The sequence below is a fragment of the Saimiri boliviensis genome, chromosome 9 (genome assembly GCF_048565385.1).
Source record: "Saimiri boliviensis isolate mSaiBol1 chromosome 9, mSaiBol1.pri, whole genome shotgun sequence".
NCBI lineage: Eukaryota > Metazoa > Chordata > Mammalia > Primates > Cebidae > Saimiri > Saimiri boliviensis.
This window is the reverse complement of record NC_133457.1, coordinates 14,527,898-14,552,310: the sequence shown is the minus strand read 5'-3', so window position 1 is coordinate 14,552,310 and position 24,413 is coordinate 14,527,898. Positions and strand designations below refer to the sequence as shown.

The following is a 24,413-nucleotide window of genomic DNA, read 5'->3' as shown; positions in this document are numbered from 1 at the left end:
GTACTTAGTTCCTTTAATTGTTTCTAATGTTATTCATTAACATTTGTTCAATGTCCTGCAGCACAACTACAATAGAAAATATTTGGCAATCTCATGTACATCCCAATTTTATGCCTCTTGTTTGTGGCTAATCTAATTTTTACTTCAAATGAACACGTCTTTTAACCAGGAGATTGGTTCTCATTAACTGATTAGCTGGCTACAGACGCAGCACATGTTAATTTCTACAGGCACCTTTCTGAATTCAAGTAAAAGTTTGGTAGACAAGGATTTCCTACTTAAGTATCACTAGCATAATATGAATATCGAGTACAAATATTGCTCACTATTCTTGCATTCTTTAAATTGTTTTACTTTGAAAATTTAAGAACTATCAGTAAGTCATTAATAACAGGTCTTTAAGGAATATTCTGAATTGTGAAAATACAAATCTAGTCAAGTTTTGAACACATATAGAGCCAAATATTTCAACAAAACTGCAGTTTAATTTCAGAAAATGTGTTAAAATATATATTTATACATCAATTTCTGACATACACTTAATGTGTTAGTATACACAAAATGATGCTTTCTTTTGAAACTGTATTTATGAAATGTACATTTTAATTTAAATACTCAGTATACACTGCACTTAATCTGCATGTTCCATTTATTAAATACATTAAAATCTGCAATGTAACAAAACGTTTTCTGCATACGAAATTCAAAACACCATTTTAAATGAACAAAAGATGGCTCACTTTTTTTTTTTTTTTTACAACTAGTGTATTGTACACTAGCTCAGCTCCACCAAACTACCTGTTCGTTCTCTTTTATTTGACATTGTTCACAGACTAGTACATATTACAATAAGAGTGCTGGATAAAAACATGAGGTACGAAAGTGGTTCAAAGATTATAGGTCATGCAGATCATGCTAGACAGCAAAGAAAATTGTGACTGAGAAAACACTAAATAAAAATACATAAAGAATGTGCATTATAAAAAAAAAGAAAAAACCAAACTCCATTACACAGCTTTGCTTCTTTGGTTACAAAGTAGGTTGAACAATTTCACAGCTTTTTATTCCCACCCGAAAAAAAAAGTCATACGAAATGTTGAAAAGCAGAGGAATCGTGGCAATTTCTCTCTTAGAAAGTAGAAACAAATGAACAAAGTTTTCTTCATCAAAATAGCCCAATTATTTATTATATCACAATAACTGGTGACTACCTGTACAGTTGCACTAATGTTCTTCATACTTACACTATACAAAATTTACATTCAAGCTGGGTCTTTACTACTGAAAATAAATACCAAAAGTAAATTGCCATTAGTGTTAGAAATATGCCAGGATTCTTTTGTTCAATTATTGCCTAAACGTTTTATCTATTAAATGCAATCCTGTCTTTCACTTCCTTTACTGATACTTATATTCAAAAAAATTAAAAAAGTTCTGTGACATTGTTCATGTACATTATGAAAATAGCAGCCCTGTAATAAATAAAACACAAATAAATGAAAACCTATGTAGGCAAATGTTACTGATATTGAAAGAAAAGTGGCTCTTTAGATGAACTGTTATTTATAATGTGATAGGAAGGCTCAGGGTAAATCTATGGGTAATAGGAAACATGGGAGAGCCACCAAAACTCTTAAAGACCCCACTCATGCGCACCAGGTAAAATGCAGACTTTGCTCGCTTTAATAAACCCCATCTATTATTCTCCTTGTGTACTGATGACATAGAACTGGACATCAACAGCGCTGCATGACATCTCAGAGAGAGGAAAAGCTCCTGTAGAATGATTGTCTAATACTGAAAAGGCCAAACACACAACCAAAGCATGGCTACTTGCTTTCGTATAAAGTGGAAAGAACACCAGTGGCACACAAGGATAGATTGCTTTCAGTTTTTTTCTTAATGAGGCTTAAGAAAGCTTTATGCTGAGGAGACATTCGGCTGCTGTGGAGGTTGCGTTGGCTGTGGAGGCTGTGCTATCACTGCTTGTTGTTGAGAAGTGCTACCAGGATTGGCCTGTTGGGTTGGGAGCTGGGATAACTGATCACTGTTTGAAAGAGATTTTAACAGTGCATTTTCTCGTTCAAGTAAAGAGTTTCTTTCAACTAATTCTTTTATTTGTTCCTTTAAAACTTCCACTTCTTCTCTTACTGCATACATCAAATGGCTTTTCACCAGATCCTGTGAAAAACAAAATTAGGAATGTCAAAAAGAATGAAAAGGTAAAGGTGGTGCTATCTGGTTCTGGCCTACTTGGTGTCTTACAAGTTTTTATGTTCGTTTTCCTGCTCTTGCCTTTAAGGTTTCTGCTTCATCTTGACTGGGCCTATGGAAGATGGGTTGGAAAAAATCCAGTTGCCAATTACAGCAGTAAGCCCAGAATTTAATCTTTTCAAAGTTTGGGACGATTTCCAAAAAATACTAGCTACCTGAATTGTCAACTATAAGCTTAGAATTAAAAAAAAAAAAAGTTTAAAATCACATGCTTAAAATGGGATCAAGAGAACAAAGAACAATATTCCAACAGAAAGCTGTTTGATGTTAACTAATCATATTACTGCTTTAGAGATAAAGTGACCTGTAATTTCAGACTTTAAAATTTTAGGATTAAAAAAATATATATTTTGATACTAACAGTCCTGTAAGGTCTCATGCCTGTAATCACAGCACTTAGGGAGGCCAAGGTGGGTAGATCACCTGAGGTCAGAAGTTTGAGACCAGCATGGCCAACAGAGTAAAACCCAGTCTCTACTAAAAATACAAAAATTAGCCAGTTGTGGTGGTGTGTGCCTGTGGTCCCAGTTACCGAAAGCTGAGGCAGGAGAATCACTTGAATGTGGGAGGCGGAAGTTGCAGTGAGTCAAGATTGTGCCACTGTACTTCAGCCTGGGCGACAGAGCAAGACTATGTATCAAAACGAACAAAAAAACCCAACTTTTTTATGTAGAGACAGGGGTCTTGCTATGTTGCCCAGGTTGGTCTCAAACTCCTGGCCTCAAGTAATCCTCCTATCTCAGCTCAAGTGCTGGGATTGCAGACAATCCACTGTGCCTGGTCTACTCACAGCTTACTTACAGCCTATTTGAATCAGATCTTTTTGCTTTAATACTCTTTTTGCTCTAAAGTATTTTCAATGCTGAAATATTTGGGGAACATACTGTCTTTATGTATGCCCCCTCACCAATGGCCCTTATCAATCATAATGAAATGTGAGATGTTCAACTAGGAGAAATATTTACTCAATTGGTATTTCTAGACTAAACATTCTCAATGTTCTAGCATCTTCAAATAAATCTCATTATCAAAAACATGATTTGGTAATCTTTGGTTTAAATTGTTTTCTAAAATTGATAAAAGCTAAGTGTTCCATACAACCAACAATCTATGAAATGGGAAAACTGTAAACTTTTACTTACCATTGCTTGTTCTATTTTGTTGTCAATGGCTACAACACCTCCCCCAGATGCACTGGAAAAAATTAGAATATGTTATTAAATTATTCTAAAAAATTTTTTACCTCCCTTCCAACTCTTAAAAGAATGTAAAAGACATTTGTGTTTCACTTAAAATCAAATTTAGTAATTTAAAATAGCTTATTAAGTCTGTTCTGACAATTTCAGTACTCAAAAGCTCTCATTTCTAAAATGAGGGTCTCAGTAAATAGATGACTTCTACAAGTCCTTTGTAGTGCCAAAGTTCCTAATTTGCCTGTGATATACTTATGCTACTTTAAAATTCCCAATTCTATTAAGACTTTCTCCTGTTTAGTGGTTTCAAAGGGACACATTTTAAATGGGCAGTGTCTTCTCTGTATCTCTTAAACTTCTTCACTAATCAACTATATATTCTAATTGCATTTCATGTAAAAATTCCAATGTAAAATTCAGATGATGGCTTGACTTTTCTTTTCTAGTCCCTGTTCTTAATAAGACTTTTCTGCTATAAGTTTTATACTTTAACATCTAGTTTTAAAAAAAATTTAATGGCTTCTAAAAATGATTCATAGAGCTTTTGGGCAGGATTGGTTAACAAGAAACTCAACATTTGGCTGAGTGCCGTAGCTCACACTTGTAATCCCAGCACTTTGGGAGGCTGAGGCGGGTGGATCACTTGAGGCCAGGAGATCGAGACCAGCCTGGCCAACATGGTGAAACCTCGTCTGTACCAAAAATATAAAAAAATTAGCCGGACGTGGTGGCGGGCGCCTGTAATCCCAGCTACTTGGGAAGCTGAGGCAGAAGAACCACTTGAACCCAGGAGGTGGAGGTTGCAGTGAGCTGATATCACACTATTGCAATCCAGTTTGGGCAACAAGAGCAAAACTCCATCTCAAAAACAAAAAACAAAAAAACGAAAACTCAACATTCTGGCCAACCTACAAGTCTTTGATTGTAGGTTACTTCCTGGCAAAAATCGCCCAATAAGGTATGTGGGTTTAGATCAGTTTTTCCTGGAAATAACTGAAAAGTTATCTAGCCTGTAAGCATATCCCAAGTTCAAATACCACCTTAACAATTGTACAATGATAATAACACAGAAGGCTAAATAATTGTCCTCTTTGGTGGTTTATATTCTATCATGTATTAAGTAGTAAGAACAGCTGGAATTTATCTTTTTTAAAATTTTATTTTAAAAAGTTACTAGGTTTTAAAATTACTCTTGTAAAGAAAAATCTGAAACTTTAGCTTATTGTATCAGTACAAAAAGATAATTTTTATATGCTACTAAATACTTTGCATAAAGTATACTCCACCTAAGAAGATTTCAGTGCTAAAATACCTGGAGACTACTTTACTTTAGATGGTGTGGACCCACAATGTTATATCGGATTGAGTCTCAGAAATACTCTGTCCTATGTAGTTGTGCCTTTTATGTTGCAATCCAAGTAGAACTGGTTATAATCCTGGTTCTGCTATTCAATTCCTATATGACCATCAGCAAGTCACCTATTTAACTTCCCTGGATCTCAATTTCCCCATCTGTAAAACAAAGGGGTTGATGTCAATGCCTCAGTGGACTTTCCACTTCTAAATCCTTGAAACCCTGTTTATTTGAGCATTAACCACATTAATTACAGCATACTACCTTCACTTCTTGCTGCTACTATTTGTAAGATGAAAAGAGGTTTTGTATATCTAATATCTAGAAAGGATTATGGATCATTAACAAATACTTTGTATGTGCTGGGCTTTAAATGACCGTAGTGAGCTGTGCAAAGTATGACTATATGTAACTATAAACTATAGAACCACTATGTAAACCACAAGGCTTTAGTGTGTACTTCAGTGCCAGATATCATGTAGATATATTCACCACAAATACTAAACATATTTTGGCAAGAAAGACAGTGACAGGCATTTAGATTAGTTTTCTTGAGAATCTAAAAAATATACTTTCTGTATTTTTATTTACATGGCAAGGAAAAATTGAATTACTTTAAGTCATTTCATAACTTAAATCATTTGATTCCTTCAACACATTTGGTTTAAATAGCATACTTTAAATGCTAACTACAATACCAGTTTTATGTACTAACAAGCAGTAGAAAACAAAACCCCAAAACCCTCAAAAAAGGGTTTACTGTTTTTTTTTTTTTTTTTTTTGGTAATTAAAATCATTCCCATAGCTAAGAATAATTAGCACGCTATTCTTTGAATGCTGAGCTAACAAACTCTTGTCCTAAGACCTTTTTTATGACAACAGAAGAAACAGGTTTGCAAGGTAAAAATAGATCATGATGAAGATGTATCCCTTAAAAAGTATTAATATTTCAACTCTGTTAGGTGTTGTACTCTAACAGAATAAATCAATGTCAAATAGAATTACTCATCACTATAGTGACCTTTAACTGTCTTGAAGGCTATTATATAAGAATTCTATAATCTACTACAGTGGTCTTAAACTTTAGCATGCATCAGAATCATCTGGAGGTCTTGTTAAAACACAGATTGCTGGACTCCACCTCAGGGTTTCTGATTTAGTAGGCATGAGGTGGAACCAGGAATCTGCATTTCTAACAAGTTCCCAGATGATGTGGAATCTACTGTTTGACCATGCTTTGAGAACTGCTGGCTTACAGATGAAAGTTATAGGAGGAAAAATTAAGAAGCCTAATTCTATTTTTAAAACTTCTTAGCCTGGTATATAAAATTCTTTATGACTTTGACCTCTGCCTTATACAGTCTGTTTTCCTCATCTATCTACCTAATGTGTTACGGTCTTATATAACTATTTACAGTCTGTGGAACATATATTCTCTTGAGTTTCCTTGGCTTTGCAGAAATTGCTCCCTCATCTGGAAATGCTCACAGTTCTAATTCATCTGGCTATCTTACACCTGTCCTTTAAGATGCTCTAGATTGCTATCTCTTCTGTGATGCTGTTGATTTTCTAAGGTAGAGCCAGTTACTCCATCTTTTCTGGGGTCTATCAATCTTCACAAATTTTTTACAGTGCAAAAAGGCAGAATAGCAAATTCTGGCTCCTCCATCTACTTACTGTATGAATTCTGGGAAATTATTTAACCTTTCTAGACCTTAGGTTTTTTAAATCTAAAATAAGGATTATATGCCATTGTGAGGTTCAAATGAATTTAATGCTCAGCATAGTACCTGGCACTCTGAGCACTCAATACAGACAGTGATTACTTTGAGTATTATAATACTACCACTGTTGATCCTATTAGATTGAGCTCCTTGAGGGAATTCCATAACTTCTTCAGCTGTGCGAGTAAGTGAATCCAGTGCTTGGCACATAGTAACTCAATGTATACTGATAGTAATTAGATTTGAAACAATTAATGGTTCATATTGGAAAGGCATTAAAATTTTTTGAGCTCAGATAAATCAGTTCTCAAAGTGTAATCCCTGAACCAGAAGCATCAGCATCACCTGGAAACATGTTAGAAATGTAAATATTTGGACATACCCCAGAATTAACTACGCTTGGGGCAAGGCCCGTAATCTGTTTTAACAAACTCTCCAGGTAATTCGCACAGAAACTAAAGTTTGAGAACCACTGCTTTAAACAGCCAGATTTACAGTGAAGATACCAATATGGTAGTCTTACGCAAATAAGACATTTTAAGATCCCAGAATATGGTTTAAAAATATTGTTTCAATGAGATTATCAGATGTTTTCTATTATGTTCAAAGTTGTCATAGAGATATTTGACTCTCTCTTAAAAGGAAAAAGATCAACTGAAGCAGAATCAATGATTTCCTTCCTTCACCTAATGTTACAATATTATACCTTTTCTTTTTAATTATTACATTCAGCACATTATATTTTGATGATTAACCAGTTTCCAAATTTAAGCTCCCTAAGAAGAGCTTAAGTGCTATCTTTATTCCCAGCACAAAGTATATAAACCCGATAACCCTGTAATGGTGGTAGTATAAATAAAAAATGTATATCAGATTAGTGTATATATGTATATACAGTCAAACTGAAGTAAGTCAATTTTAAATCAAGTGTTATAATTACTGCCACAGAAGCATGAGGGAAAAATGAGTTTAGAATTTTCCTTTTTAAACTATTAGGGTAAACTGTAATTGCTAAAGTCAAAAGGTAATTTTTAAAAATAAACTTTCTATTCTTTCATTCTTTCAATAAAAATCAAACCTTTGTTAGCATTTATAGATGCATTAAAAATTGTGGATATGGAGAGAATGAACAGAAATACAGAGATGTGGAAAGTAAAAAAGACTTCTATAAGAAAATATTTATTGGAACTGCTGCTCCAAAACAACAAAATGAGCTCGAATTTAGTGTTTAAATAAAGCTGATTATAATTACACTCACAGAAAAAGTAAAACTCAAAGTATCAATGCTACAGTAAGACAGGGTGGCTTTTCATGCTGTTCATCTTTTAATTGACCCTAATGGGCTCCCTACCACAGCTTTTCCTCTTAGGCCTCCTTACTCTTACCATGAGATCACTTGCAATGTTACTGAGAAAGCAAGAGGACAGATGAAGAATTTCCAACTTCACAAGTTAAAATTACTAAAGGTAATCTAACTTGATTTTTTTTTTGAGACAGAGTTTCCCTCTTGTTGCCCAGGCTGGAGTGCAATGGTGTGATCTCAGCTCATGGCAACCTCCACCTCCCGGGTTCAAGTGATTCTCCTGCCTCAGCCTCCTGAGTAGTGGGGATCACAGCATGCACCACCACACCTGGCTAATTTTGTATTTTTAGTAGAGATGGGGTTTCTGCATGTTGGTCAGGTTGGTCTTGAATTCTTGACCTCAGGTGATCCGCCCATCTCGGCCTCTCAAAGTGCCAGGATTACAGGTTGAGCTGCCTCGCCCAGCCTTGATCTCATATTTTAAAAAATCTATGAGAAACCAACTTTTTTATTTATCTGTAGTAATGGGGACAGAGACATCATGGCTACTTATTTAAAATAAAAAATTTCAGCCAGGGCCACATTGTGAGAACCCATTTCTTAAAAAAAAAAAAAATTTAAAAGCCTGTGGTCCTAGTTACTTAGGAGGCTGCATGGGAAGACTGCTTGACCCCAGGAGTTTGGGGTTCATTACTGCACTCCAGCCTGGGCGACAGATCCAGACCTGTCTCTAGAAAAATGAGATGACTACTTCTCTTTTACAAAATGGACAGAGTCTGACTACTTTGTCTTTCTGTCTTCCCCTTGATATAAATGCTGATTAACAAATCGACAAGGTAGAGAAAAAGAACACTTAATGATTGTCTACTTTAGAGTAGGCACACATTATCTTAGTGAGTCCTTACAACAAGCCTGAGCAACATTCTCATTTTACAGTTGAGGAAACTGAGGTCAAGTAACTTGCTCAAAGACACAATACTAGGAACAGGATTCAAACCTGGATGTAATGTCAAAACACATGTATTTTCTTCCATAATAGTAATACTGAAAAAATAATCTCCAGTGACCCAAAATAAATCCAGAGTTATGTATATTATTAAGAGCACTTTAACTAAATAACAAATGTAAAGTTGTGAAACCATAAGCAAGAATCCAAAGATTAAACCATGCTCAGAATATGCCATTTATCTTATCTGGCGAATTCCTAGAAGAGGTTCAGCTCTGAGAATAAAGGAGGGAACCTCTTAGAAAAGGCACTTGTGCTTGGCGATCTTTATATAGCCGATACAGTTTACCTAACTGCTAAGAACGAAAACGTTCTTCTGGTTTGTTAGAAAGCTAAGATGTCTTAAAAATTTTATGTATCTTTAATTAGAATACTGCAAAAAATAAATTTAAAAATGCCTTGCTTTACTCAAAGACCCTTCTCACTTTGCATTGAGTTACAATCACAACTATAAATGCACTAAAGGAACTCTCCAAATTACAGAATCAAATCTTTTGTAATATGAACTCATTTGAGTTGGTAAATCTGCATACTTCATGCTCAAGCCCTCTTGTCCAAACCAACTAAAACTGATTCTTCAGAAATTCACAAGTAGAAGGAAGCTATACCTTTATTGGGGAGCCTCAGGAATCATACTGTTTCTAGTAAATCATCTGTAACCTTTATTCCACCCACTCCCATCTCCCAAAATAGCAGCATTACTTCTAAAATGCATTAATTCTAACCTGGGTAACATTTTTCGTCTTCTCTAACAAATGCATGTTTTGTTTTCTAGAAAGAAAATTTTAAAAATGCAACTCACTGATTACAAATGAATTTACAGTTCAGCAAGCTTGTGAGGTTAAATATAATTTAAAAAATCCACCACTTTTCTGTAAGAGGGGACTAAAAAAATATTTACAGCTTATTTAAGAACAAGTAACAACTTTCCTTTTAAAAGGGCCTAAATAAATAAAATTCATGTAGACAATTTCTGGCTGAATGCAAATCTCTATGGTTAAGAATAAAAGTTAGATGAAGTTAATAATAAACTAAAAACTCAAATATTATTCTAATTACTGACCATTGCAAAACAAAATGTTTAATTTCATGATTTAAAAAAAAATCCTCCAAAACGGCCCATAGAGATTATTATTAGCAGTAGTACAAAGTAAGTTATTTTAAAGCTATTATTCATCCTGAGCAAGCAGGTAAAATTTCTACTCACAAAACTAAGTGTTGTTACTTTTCTCAAGGAGCCAGTCCTGCAATAGTGTGATGAATGCTTTTCCCAAGGAACTATTAAAAACCCAGTTAAATATTTATATAACGATTTTTATTGTTAGCATCTTCTACAAAAACCTTGTTCACCAATGCCCTCAGCATATTTTATATTTATCTTGTTAATTTTAGTCAAATTTCTAGCCAGTAAAGCATAGATTAAAAAGTAGGCAATCTATATAAAGTCCATCATCCTACCTTTGACCTCCTTTGTCTAGAGTCAGTCATATCATCTATACTAAGAACTTTAAAGAAATCCATTTAATTAGAATTTCTTGAATACTTTGGAGTGGGAGAAGACTATGTAACTGCATACCTAATCTTTTTTTAAATCAAAAAGTCTCTAATAATTTTCCTAAAATATAAATAAAGTACTTCCAGAAATCTGTAAGACCAGATGCCCAATAGAAAAATGGGGAGAATTCACACTGAATAGTCACAAGACAGACATGAAAAAATACTCAACATTTGTCTCATAAAATAAAAATGCAAATTAAAACTATAATGTAATACTATTTTCCAAAACAGACTTCTATCCCTTTCCCTCTCTTTTCTCCCAACCTTCCCTTAATTATTCACTCTTTGAGCCAGCAATCACGTATCTGGGAATTTATCCTCTAAATATTTTATATACATAGCAAATAATGTATTTAACAAGACTACTCATTACAACACTGTTTATAACAGCAACACTTTTGGTTAAATGAATCATGGCATAGCCATCCATTCAATTAAATAGTATGCATCTATTAAAAAACCATCAAGATACTATTCTAAGTTCTGAGATGAAAACAATGTATTCTGGAGATCTTTAAAAGAAAAGGTACAGATGTGTGCACAATATATTATCATTTACATGAAGGAAGATAATAAACATTGATTTGCTTATATACACATAAAGAAGGATATATACACATTAAGAAAGTGTGTGGAAGGATATATATACATTAAGAAAGTGGCTGTTTGGGAAGGCAGGCAGATGTGATACAGATATAAAAGCAAGAGTACTTTTACTACATCTTGAAGAACAATGAAAAACATGTTCCAAAGTAAAAATAACTCATGAAGTAGTTATCTTGTACAGTGTAAACTCCAAACATGAACAAATGGCAGACAGGAAAAGTAATGACAGAAAATAGGAAAGGGAGAAAGGAGGGAGGAGGTGCCAACTCCATTTTCTCTAGGAACCATTTCATTCTGCAAGATAACGTACTATATTCAACAAACAAAACAATGATCAACGTAAGTGATATTTGTGATTTGTAAAAATCCTGTTTAGGATTCATATAATTTATATCTATGACTATGGTGTAAATAATGTTTAGAGCTCCCAGTGCAGTGATTTCTGTTTATTCAAAGTAAGTCTGGTAAGCAAATGGTAAAAATTTGTGGTAAACATCTATAATACAAAACGTTTGTAAACTTAAATAATAAAAATGTTATATTAAAAATGTATCCCCCAAAATATATATATAAGATTAAAATAAACATTATCTTCTTTTTCCAGATCTCTTTAACATATCCAAGTTATGATGTTTTGGGGGTATTATTTTAATATATGGTAGTATGATTCGGATATAATTACTTTTTCTTGTAGAGCCATTTTAAAACTAGCTGAACTAAAAATCTATTATAACATTCAAAATGTAAGAGGTAAGAATTTAGTCTGGAAAAATTAAAGACTGATACAAGAGTAAAATCTGCACAGCAGTTTCACTATTACAGTCCAAATATTCCAAATAACTTAAGTTTAATTAATATCCTATTACTTCAAGTTAATACTTATATAAGAATATGGAATTATATTTATTTAAGATATCTGACTTTGTGCGCAAGCTTGTTGTTGTTTTTATAGAGATGGGAACTTGATCTGATGCCCAGGTTGGAGTGCAGTGGCGTTATCATGGCTCACTGCAGCCTCAAACTCCTGGGCTCAAGTGATCCTCCTGCTTCAGTCTCAGTCACCGGAGCAGCTGGAACTACAGGTGTGCACCACTATTCCCAGCTGATTTTTAAAATTTGTTGTTTAGAAACAGGGCCTCACCCTGTTGCCCAGGTTGGTCTCTAACTCCTAGGCTAAAGCAATTCTCTCACCTCACCCTCCTTAGCAGTTAGGATTACAGGAACCAGTCACCCTACCTAGCATCATTTCTTATTAGACAAAATCATTATTTCTTAGTAGAATAACATTAGGCAAGGTCTGACAGGATGAAAAGATTATTTCCTTCCTCAGAGTAAGACTTAAGAAAGGGCAGGAGAAAGGGATATGAAGAGGGTGGCATCTTCCCTCATACTGACGTACTTAACATTTAGAGCAGGCTCTCCTGACAGAGATTTCATTTTACTGTTTACATAGCAGCAACAAGCTAATCTGATGACAGCATATTATTGAGGAGTGAAGAATACATACCAAGGGATGTAAGCCTAAATTAAAAATTTGACACTATAGTACCTGCTACTTTAAATTAATTTCTTGGAGACTGGAAAAACAGTATAAGACTGACAGTTACATAGACTTAGATGTACATTGGTACCTCAGAGGAAAAAAAGGGTGAGAGGGATTAGAAAATACTGGAAGTTTCAACTGAAGCACAAAGAATATTGAGAGATCAGTGATATGACAAAGGAAAGGCCTATCTGTGACAAATAAAATGGTTAAGGATGCCTGCGGCTTTATTCTTGGAGCAACTAGGAGTTGGTTTGTGTATCACAGAAAGGCAGCTAGATTTTGTGGGGGATGGAGTGGAGTGGGGAGTGAGTGGTGGAGGAACCTGCAAATAAAGATGAGAAAATAAATTTAAGTTTCACTTAGGACTACTGAATTTTGAGATATGTGAAACGTAGATCCTACTGGAGAAATACAGAAAGAAGGCTGCTGGAAATAGGTATTGAGAACTCCAGTCTAATCTCTGGCCTAGAAGTCCAGATTTGAGAGTTGTAAGAATGCGGTACGCAACTCAAACCATAGGAGAAGACAAACTTGCTTAAACAGTGAAAGGACAAGTAGGGCCAAAACACTGGAGAACACTAACATGTCAAGAGTCATGGAAAAAGACGTGCTTGGGAAGAAACTATTCTTAGGAATACTACTAACTCCTTTCATCTAATGGCCTCACATTTTCCTCCTCTTTCTCAAGCATTCTATATATTATTTATTTCCACTAATGTCATTCTTCTTTAGATGCCTTAAGTATCTTCTCAATTCCATTTCTACAATGAGGCTTGACTAAAGTAAAAATGAGACTATCCCCTTTGGTTTATTTGCATACCAAAAGCCAAATACCAGTGAAAAGCATGTAATTTTTGCTCTTTTTAATTTTGCCCATTTCTTTTCTTTATGCCCATTTCTTGAAAGTACAGAAATGTTAAAATAGCTTTCTAGAAAAAGCGTAATTCTATGGACAATATATTTGACAAAATAAAATTGTATTACGCTAGTCACTAGGATTTTATGATTAGAATTTGCTCCAGGGTTATTATTATTTTCTTTGCTACTTTATGTACCTTCCAAATCTGTCCCCCAAAGTCCAAGTACAGTAATAAATAAAGGTTGTCAAGGAACCATTTCAAAATAGGGCTAAACTCAGAAGAATATCATGGGATTTTTTTTTTGAGACGAAGTCTCACTCCCTCACCCAGGCTGGAGTGCAGTGGTGCAATCCTGGCTCATGGCAACCTCGGGTTCAAGCGATTCTTCTGTCTCAGCCTCCTGAGTAGCTGGGACTACAGGTGCCTGCCACCATGCCTGGCTAATTTTTGTATTTTTAGTAGAGATGAGGTTTCACCTTGTTGGTCAGGGTGGTCTTGGAACTCCTGACAGGTGATTCACCAACCTCGGCCTCCTAAAGTGCTGGGATTACAGGTTTGAGTCACCACACTCGGCCTCATGGGGTTTTTAAAGAGGCAGTTGCTTGATTCTCATTTAGACTAAAGGGCGAGCTTGAAGCATGGTTATCGTCCCATAATGAAATGAACAGAATATATATTGGGGGTGGGGGAAAGCCTAGTATTTTTAAGAAATCAATGAATGTTTTACATTTGGGATTTTTAAAAAATTATAGTGACTTGGGTTTGAGCAAATAATTACATCTTTCTTTTTAAAAAAGTGTTTGTAGAAACAGGTCTCACTCTGTTCCCCATACTGGTTTCAAACTTCCGGGCTCAAGCAATCCTCCTGCCTTGGCCTCCCAAAGTGTTGGAATTATAGGTATGAGCCACTGCACCCAGCCAATGATTTTTTTTCACCTTCAATAAACATAAAGGCAACACTGAGTATAGGCCCTGAAGAATTAAAGTTGTCTTATGTTTCAGATTACTGTCTCTTGTCTGAAGTACTTTTTGTTCTCTGCTTCGTTCTGGGGTCAGACATTCTGGAGTGCAAGACAGCTTCTTGCTCAACAGTTGCCTGAGCAAAAAGCTGAATTCACAAATAATAATAGGACAGGTTTTAGAATTAAACTGCTGACTTTTAATCCAAACTCCACTCACTTACTAGCGGGATGATCCTAGCAAGTTAACATACTGAAACTAGTTTCCTCAACTATAAAATGGGATAGAGTTAAGACATATCTCAAAGGACTGCTATAAGGATTATGAGACTTTACAACAGTACACACTTAACAACCCAGTTAGTTCCTTTTATCATATGGATCAATTTGGACTTTGACACTTTATAAGGTCTACTTTCCCAGTTTATCTCGGGAAATTAAGTAAGAGTTAACCTCCTGAGGCAGTGAAAGATGAATAAAAATCAATTATGATTAGTATTAAGAAACAGGTTTTATATTTTTGTTTCACCCAAAATAACAAAATCCTAGTTAGGCCTTAATAAATTTAGTTGAATTTATTCAATTAGTTAAATGTCAAAGAGTTAATGCAGCCACAAAATATATGTTAATAAAAATTGTTTGACTTGAGATTTACATTTACAAGGCTTATTAAACATAGGATTCTTGTGGATTGAACATTAATAACATTCTTATGGATCTTTGGGATCTTGATATTTCATTATTTAGAGTAAAATAACTTACTGAGGGAAATTTTTCCAAAGGCCACTGAAATATAACTAATTTAATTCAAATAAAAAGTTCAAAAAAGGGTATTTAACTAAAAATATCCCAAGTCTTCCTTCAGTACTGTTATATGAAAATTCAACAATAAATATTACTAAAAGCAAATAAGAAAAGTAAGATAAAGTGTTGTTTTGCTTTTAAACAAAGTATTACCCACCTGAGAATCACTGTTTCAGAATTACCTTATTCAAAAAGGGATTCTGGTGGTGTGAAGTAAAAAAACAGCACTACTCTAAAAATCTAAAGGTCATTAGGTTTTTTTTCACTCAAGCAAAACTGTAATCAAGTAGGCATATTTTCAGAGACAAAAAATTTAACAGCCAAGTTTTTACCGTATCAGTCTAGACTCACGTCCTTGAATTCTTACAGGTAATAACAATTCTAATAATTTGGACGTGCTGAATGACAGAATTTTACAATAGTTTGTGTGAAATCTTTTATGATGAATTCTACACTTAGATCATGACCTGAAATCTGTTAAATCAATTAAGATTCCAGAGGTGAGACTGTCACTTGAGATGGAAATGCTCCACCTACATTTTTCTTAGCCTTCTTCCTTTCTTGGCAACAGGCTCCCCGTCTCTGATTTGTCCATAAATAATTTTTTGTCTTTATCAAATACTCCTCTTGAATTAAACCTTAAAAGCAGAAACTGTCCATTTCTAGGGTCTACTTATTACAACACGACTCTGCATATAATTGATAGTAAACATATTACTTGAAGAAAAAAATGGAATAAACTTACAATATATTATCTGTATTATATTTTATAAGCTTGGTATAAACAAATGTTATATATTGGGCTCATCAAGCCAGGATAAAGATCTATCAAATTAACCAGCTATTTAAACTATCAGAAACTAATTAAAGGGTGTTGCTGGAACACAGTAAAATATGGGCAAACCTTGAGAATTTTTTTCTCCCTAATAAAGGTAGGTTTTTGATGTTTCTTGCATTTGGTTGTTACCCACTGAGAAAGAAGAAAAGTGCAGCATTTTCTATATGACATAGGCAACTGATGTAAATGGAGAAATGGTTTTAAGTTTGAGGAACAGAATAGGGCTAGGCTTTATGAATTTCCAGGTTACTGCTGCCATGGCCAGTGAAACCTGGCAACTCCAATGGTAACAATCATGGTGATAACTAAATCATAGACGACTTCATGGATAATAAAGTGGATGCTAAAAACTCTTAATGATCTTAAAAACCCTGACAGAGACTTTTTTACATTAGAATCATGCATTTAAGGAGGAATCATCTGTAAAACTGGTGAAAAGCTTGATTGTATAATCATGCCTCATAAATATCTATTTATGGGTTCTCTCAGCTGACGAATCTCACTCTTCAGTCAATCGAAGTTAAGTCTAAATGGAAGAAGTAAAAGAACCTAAAGGCTTGTGGTCAGATAAAAAAGACAATTCAAACTACCTTGCCTTTAAGCATGACTCAAGAATAAATGAAAGTTCTATGTAAACTAGATCCAGGAGTCTGAAGAAATTCAATTTCATTTCACTCTTTTTATATTGGTGGATCAGGTCACATATAAAAGTTTCTAATGAAATCCTTGCATCATCACTAGAATCAAAGGAAGTACAGAAACATCCTTGTGCTAAGATATTAAGCAATGTCTCCTTATTCATTTTTGAAAAAGAACTTTAAAACCAGTGACTTATGGCCATGAACTGGAAACCACATTTTTGATTATGGTAGCTATGAAAATACAGAAATAACTAGAGGATGTACCCAGTTTCAATGTCTCCATAGATTTTTTAGTGTAGCTTATAAATGCTTTAAGTGATGGCAATCATCTGATTTTTCTGTTTCACATTTTAAGATTCTCTGTTTTACAGAAAGGGTTTATGGGCGGTTTAAACATACAATGGACAAAAAAGAGACCAGGATGCAAAAGTAAGACATCACTGGAGGTGTTCAGAGGCTAGATGACAACTTGGAAGGAACACTGTAGACATGATCCAATTATAGCACAAGTGGTTAGAATAAATGACCACTAAATTCCCTTCTAACTCAGTTTCATAATTCAAACTCAGAAAATAAATTCTGAGAGGTGGTATTAAATAAAAGGGCATTGGTTCTGGAGTTGTACCCAAGTTTGAATCACAGCTCTCATTTTATTTTATAACAGTTTTGCTGTCTTCCAGGCTGGAGTGCAAGTGGACCATCATAGCTCTCTGCTGCCTTAAACTCCTGGATTCAAGTGATTCTTCCACCTCAGTAGGATTACAGACATGTGCCATCATGTCTAGCTAATTTATCTTTTTTGCGGGTAGAAATAGGCTTACCCAAGCTGCGCCTGAATTCCTGGCATGAAGCAATCCTCCTGCCTTGGACTCTCAAAGTGCTGGGATTATAGGTCTGAGTCACTGCACCAAAACTGACATATGATTTTAGATAAGCTAATATTTAGCCTCCCGAAAGAACAATAAATAATAGGACCAGGTACTGGGATTCAGTGAGATAATGCATAAGTATCTAGCACATGGTAAACACTGTATTACCTAATAACTTGCAGTGATAACTTACAGTGGTCAAAATCTAAATGTCATGAAATATACAAGAAACACTGACTTAGAAGTTAGATAATGTGGTTTCTATATTTTATTCTTGCCTCTAATTGTATACAATAATTTCTAACATTATTTTCAGATACCAAATTTTATGATGCTACATCCCAAAGGGGTTGTAATGCACTTAAACATTTATCAGACACTGGGGATACAACATCAAATAAACATAATTCCAGAGTTTGTAAGTTTACAGTTAGTGCAGGAGATACACAAGATGAAAGTGTGATAAGTGCTAAAAGCAAAAATCTAGAGGGTGTTATGCGGGCACATACTAAAGCTCTTGGATCAGGAAAGAATTAGTAGAGGAAGTGCTACAGTTGGTTAGAGAAGAAAAAGACAGGTACAAAGAAATGTTCCAAGTAAAAAGAACAGTAGGTGCAATTAGCCACATTAGGAAACTCAAATGACAAGGACTAGTCAGAAGGTTGTTGCATTTTCACATAAGAAAGGATACTGCCTTGAATGCAGACAAGAGAGGGTTAGGCTGGCAAAACACTCAAGAGGCAGACATGGCAGTACTTTGTGATTAACTGGCTATGAGAGATCAGGGAAGTTTGAATGTAAGGAGAGATGCCTAGGCTGGAAGTAACAGGGTTGAGTACCTTAGAGCATACAGGTTACTTCCTATAGCATAAAGATGGTATGTGCACAGAAGCCATCTATATGCTCTTTTCCCAATGAAGAATCTAAGAAGACAACATTCTGAAGACTCCTTTATTTATTTATTTTTTGAGAATGAGCCTCACTGTTGCCTAGGCTGGAGTGCAGTGGTGTGATTATGGCTCACTACAGCCTTGACCTCTCAGGCCCAAGCAATCCTGCCACCTCGGCCTCCCAAGTAGCTGACACCACAGGTTGTGTACCACCATGCCCAACAAATTATTTCAGTAGAGATGGGGTCTCCCTGTGCTGTCCAGGCTGGTCTCAAGATCCTAGGCTCAAGTGATCTTCCCACCTCAACCTCCCAAAGTGCTGGGATTACAGACACGAGCCACCATGCCCAGCCTTCAATAATATTTAAAAGAACAGACAGAAGGGAAAGCCTGCCAAAGGGTCTGAGAAGAAACAACCAGAGAGGTAGAAGGAAAAACAGGAGGGAATGTTATCACAGTTGTCAAAATATCAAGTATCAGTTCAAAATTCAAAGCCTATCACATATCAGTATTAGCTTTAGTTTTAACTAAATAGTTTAAAACCTATTGAAAATCTACTTATCTACCATGATTGCAACTATTAATATGTATATATATTCCAAGTCTGGAAATATGCAAACACTAAGACAGTAATTGTATTTAAAACTTGCATTAGGTATGATTATTCTTCCTCTATTTTCCAAACTTCCCAGTTTTTTTTGAAAAGGCAAAGATATCACTACTATAGAAGTTAGGGTACAAATCTATTATTCAAAAAAAAGACTTTTAGATAGAATTCTCATATTCTGATGACCCATCAAGTTGTTTGTGCATTTTTAACCATGGTGCTGAAGAAACAGTTTATATTTGATCTGTAGACTGTTTCAACATCCCTCAGGAGCAAACAAATTCTTACGGTTTTAAGCAGTACTATTATTGCATATTCAACCTTTCATTATGAATACTTAAAAATAGGGAAAAGGCTGTTATAAGGTTTGGAGCTCCTCTGAGAGTAAAATTAAACCAACAAAAAGTGTATGACGCATTCAGTACTAAAGAAAACAAAACCAAAAAAACTTATGTATCCAAAAAAAATTTGCCTGATAAATGCTTTAAAAATGGGCCAAAAAGTGGTTTCTCAATAGAATTATTCACAACTAAACTCTAATGGAAAAATGTCACGTAGCACTTAGTATGGGTTTTACATGCAATATATTTCATTATCCCAAGAAATATTTGCAGCTCAAAGCTGCTTTTAATTAATGCTTCCTAGTGTTTTCTGTATAAATCCTAAATATTAAAGAATGAGTTCCTAAGGATACTTATTCTAATAAGTACTAAGACTTTTCTAAAAAAATACCAAAATACTCATATATTTGCTTATAATTATAAGCATTAAATATGAAAAGAATTTATTTTTTAATGTAATTAATACTAACTTTTAAGCAACCTCCAACATTTGTTTTTTGGCAGACACTTTAAAAGACAGTTTTGTAATGGAGAATGACCCATTGCTAGTTAAGTTCAAGATAAATTTATGAATTCCCATCTTCGAACAATATAAAATTCTCCTTTATCTTATCCTTCGAGTTTTTAGAGATTACTCTGCATGCCAGCATACTGATACTCTGGTTCCAGTAAGTAGTAAGATTTGAATTCTAGTTCCACCACTCAATGGCTATGTGACTTGAGCAAGTTACTTAACTTCCCTAAGCTTTCAATTTTCTTCTCTGTAAACTGAGGATATTGATAATGTCTATTAATATATAACTTGTGAAAATTAAATGAGATAATGTGCCAAAAATATTCAGCACAGTGCCTGACACTCAGTAGCCAAAACACAACTACTCTGAAGAAAAATCCAACTGACAATTGAGCAGAGACTGACAGAATAAAATTCCTAAGCTAAATATGGCTTGGCTCCGATTTGTCCCATCAGTCTAATGGGCATTTAGAATAATCCAGCATTGAACAAACATCAGTAAGAGTCATAGGACCAATGTTCTCATTAGAAATTTCTTTCACAAGTCATACTTAGGTGTCTAACAAGGATTGTCCTTTAAACACAAAAAAGTCACTAGAAATCTCTGGAAAAAAAAAAAAATCTGACAAATGCTCTGAACCTTTCACAGAAAAGTGAACATAAAAAAATTCTACCCCAAATTCCACATGGTTCATGATCTCTTGGACCCCAGCCACTGACTACTAAATATGGATATCCTATGCTAGAGAAATTAGAAATTATTTTCCTGATCATCAAAGTTATGTAGATTATAGAAAATAAAGAAAATTTAAAAGTACATGGAATAAAAGATAATTAGTTTGTTCTAATTACTTCCAGACTACTATTGATTGCAATTACTGGTTTAAGGGACTTAAGCTTATAGAATGTAATGAAGTCATGAAATACTGTATCAGAAACAATTTAGAATATTATTCAAAAGGAAAAATGGGCAAGGGATAAAATATCGTATCTCTAGTTAAGGATAAAGTTGGAATATATATAGTGGCCTGTTTAGTTGATATCAACCCATACCTTTTGGCCTTTTTGGTAAATAAATAATTTTAAATAATTCTTGACTGACATGTAGGATATGTACACTACCCTTTAATGAAAATATTAATTTTACAATTATATGAGCTTGGACAAATAATCCACCCTCCTTTTCTCCATTTGCAAAATATGATGATCTTCAGATTAAAATGTGTAAGGTCTTATCCTGAGCTAAATTCTAATCTTCCAATGGTCCCCCTACAAAATACAGCTGTGTAAAACAAAGCAAAATAAGAAAGAACACAAAACAAAGTATTTTTTTTTCCTAAGGAGAATACAATTCTGAGAGAAAATTAATTTTCAGGGTCTATAAAAAATGTGCAATGACTTCTAATATATCATTTTCTTTTTCTTTCTTTCTTTTTTTTTTTTTTTGAGACAGAGTCTTATCTGTTGCCCAGGCTGGAGTGCACTGATGTGATCTTAGCTCACTGCAACCTCCACCTCTCGGTTTCAAGCGATTCTTCTGCCTCAGCCTCCCCAGTAGCTGGGATTACAGGCACCTGCCACCATGCCTGGCTCATTTTTGTATTTTTAGTAGAGACAGGTTTCACCATGTTAGCCAGGTCGTTCACGAACTCCTGACATCAGGTGATCCGCCCACCTCGGCCTCCCAAAGTGCTGGGATTACAGGTGTGAGCCACTGCACCCAGCCTAATGTATCATTCTCGTGTGATACTGGCATCTTAGGTATTTTCAATGTAAGAATTAAAAAAATTTTCTTGGCTTTATCTTAGACCTTTAGAGGAAACATGTCTTTTCCTAAGAAAATAAAATCCCCCAAGGCAATAAAATTTAGCTATATATTAAGAAAACTGATTTTTTTTTTTTAAGAAAAGATGAATATATTATTTCTCAAATATCTCCTGGTATAATGCCTGGAAAGAATCTGTGGTTCTTCACTATACTGTAGGCATCTACAGCAGATGCAATAGCAATATTTTAATAATCTTTTTATAATTCAGGATTTCACTTTCTTTTTTTAAATTGATGTATTTACTAAACACCACTGCAAAGATATGGCCTCCAGCCTCAAGAGACTTTGAAAGGCTTACATACTCCAAATATTTAAAATTCCAAGTTGTAACTTATATTTAATACTATACTCTTACACAATGTGCTCATTTTGTTCATAAATATTCATCTCAATACAATAACATCAGGTATAATACATAAAATCTAAGCCATTAAGTCTTACCAATTTATGACCTGATGACACTCTTGTGGACAACATTCAGTCCTTAGAAGCTAGAATAACCCTCCAACCATGTGAGGGCATCACAACTTTTAAACTTTCGGCTTTCGATCATTATTATGTCACATTCCTCCTCCGATGCTGAATTCTAAAAAAAATTCTAGCAAAGAGTTTAAGTAAATAAGTGTTTTAATAAAATAGCCTTTAAAAATCTTTTATAGCAAAATTTTATGTTTTACCATGATTATACAACTGATATTTTGTACTTAAAAAAATGTAAAATAAATTTCATATTTGATCTGGAAAATTCAAACTTTAAATTTCAACACGGATTTTCAGGCCATCAGGATATTTGTTAGTAAAGAGTAAAGTAGAAATGGAACCAATTAAAGGTTTAAGATCATGATTCAGAAATTATGATTTAACACCATAACCTGATACAGACAGCTCTGTAGTCCTGCAGAATGGTATTAGAATTCTATTGTTTGGTCCATATCCATGTATATGAGCTATTATTTTTTTTTTTAAATCTTTTTTTTTTTTTTTTTTTGAGAGGGAGTCTCGTTCTGTCACCCAGGCTGGAGTGCAGTGGAACGATTTCGGCTCACTGCAACCTCCGCCTCCTAGGTTCAAGTGATTATCCTGCCTCAGCCTCTCAAATAGCTTGGGATTACAGGCGCATGCCAACAATACGCCTGGCTAATTTTTTTTTTTTTGTATTATTAGTAAAGATGGGGTTTCACCATGTTAGCCAGATGGTCTCGATCTCTTGACTTTGTGATCTGCCCACCTCAGCCTTCCAAAGTGCTGGAAGTACAGGCCTGAGCCACCACGCCTAGCTGAGTTTCTAGACTTACAGCACAAGTGGCTGGATCAGTAACAATCCATACTATCATTTAAGTGCATAAGACAGAATTCCATTTTTATATCTAAATCTTCATCTGTCTCTACTACTTCTGATTTTGAAAACAGACAACATTATGGCAAGAATTAAATTTTATTATATGCTTTATGTAACTGATATAATTATTCTATATAACAGTGCTTATCTGTATATGAGCATGGAAGAAAACTGGAGGAAGATTTAATAATGGCAAAAATCACTACATTAAAAATAGCATTCTAAATTTATTAAACTTTACCAGAAAGCTTTCAATTGCACATCTATTTTAATCCCTGAAGAATAATATCATTAATAACATTTTCTGTCTGATGAGAATGTACATTTAGATTTTTAGTTGTCAGTAACCCACAGAAAAGGATCTGTGGGTTCATAGATCTATGGGCACAGTTTTGCCTAAATTAACCTCCTCAATAAAATACTATAAAGGGGCAAAGGAGAAGGGGGAAAGAAAAAGGCCCTTATTGAGGATGATCAATACAAACAAAGCTATAGAAAAAGACAGTATTGTAAAGAAAACTCTGCAGCTATCTCAAAAGATACTTGACCCAAACGTACAGGTTGGGTCATGCTGTTACAGATTTTTAACTTTCACTGGAACTTTTCTATTAGACATGGTCACTTAAGTCTCTCACACAGCCTGAAAAACTATTCCAATTTTTCCAATATAATCTTTCCAAATGTAATCTCACAACACATTTGACTTCAATATAAATCATACAACTTTATTTTGTCTTCTGTCAAAGCACAGCCTTATAATGTAATCACCTGGTGAAGGCAAAAATCCATATTTATGAGGATAAATAGTAGTTTAAAGTTTTGGTCATTTCATTAATGTATTACCAAATGTTTCCAGAACGTTTTAATAAAACTCATCTCCTATCAACCAAAATACTATAATAATTTCAAAACCCTTTGAAGATTAACTTTTTTTGGGACAAATATGCAGTCATATTTAGTAAATACTTCCTAAAATACGTATCTACAATGCTGGTAAATCTGCTTGTCTGCAAGGCTTTGATGAAATGGTCATTTAAAGGGCCGACTGTTTGACACTTTGTTAAAGGGCCTGCTGACAAAAAAGCCTTGTTTTGGTAAATGCTTGGAAAGTCTTTTTGGAAGCTGAAATTAAATCAGTCATATGAAGCAGTTATTTAACTATGAAACTTACAGAAAAAAAATTTAAAAGAGGGTGTACATTACACAAATGTATGGTAAATTCAGGGCTTAAGAGCTGTAAACATTTTAGAAAATACAAAACTTATATACCAAAATTTTCCTAAGCAAATATTTTCAAAATTAGTTGTTACCAAGTACAGGGTCATATTTCAAGAGTTTAAATCATTAAATTCCAACATGT

General features: G+C 34.4%; 1 protein-coding gene across 4 annotated transcripts in view; it reads right to left on the bottom strand.

The window, feature by feature from the left end:
• Positions 1-465: 465 nt before the first annotated feature.
• The window catches only part of TSC22D2 (TSC22 domain family member 2), a 49,361-nt gene continuing 25,413 nt past the window's right edge, over positions 466-24,413 (bottom strand). For 2 of the 4 annotated variants that reach the window (XM_010335777.3, XM_039480304.2), the window contains 2 exons: positions 3,417-3,468; positions 466-2,181 (listed from right to left, as the gene is read on the bottom strand). In XM_010335777.3, coding sequence (XP_010334079.2) covers positions 1,921-2,181; positions 3,417-3,468 — 313 coding nt within the window. In that variant the 3' untranslated portion in view covers positions 466-1,920. Of the gene's footprint in view, positions 2,182-3,416; positions 3,469-21,289; positions 22,313-24,413 lie in introns of those variants that run through there. The other 2 variants (XM_074405488.1, XM_074405489.1) reach the window with 1 other exon arrangement.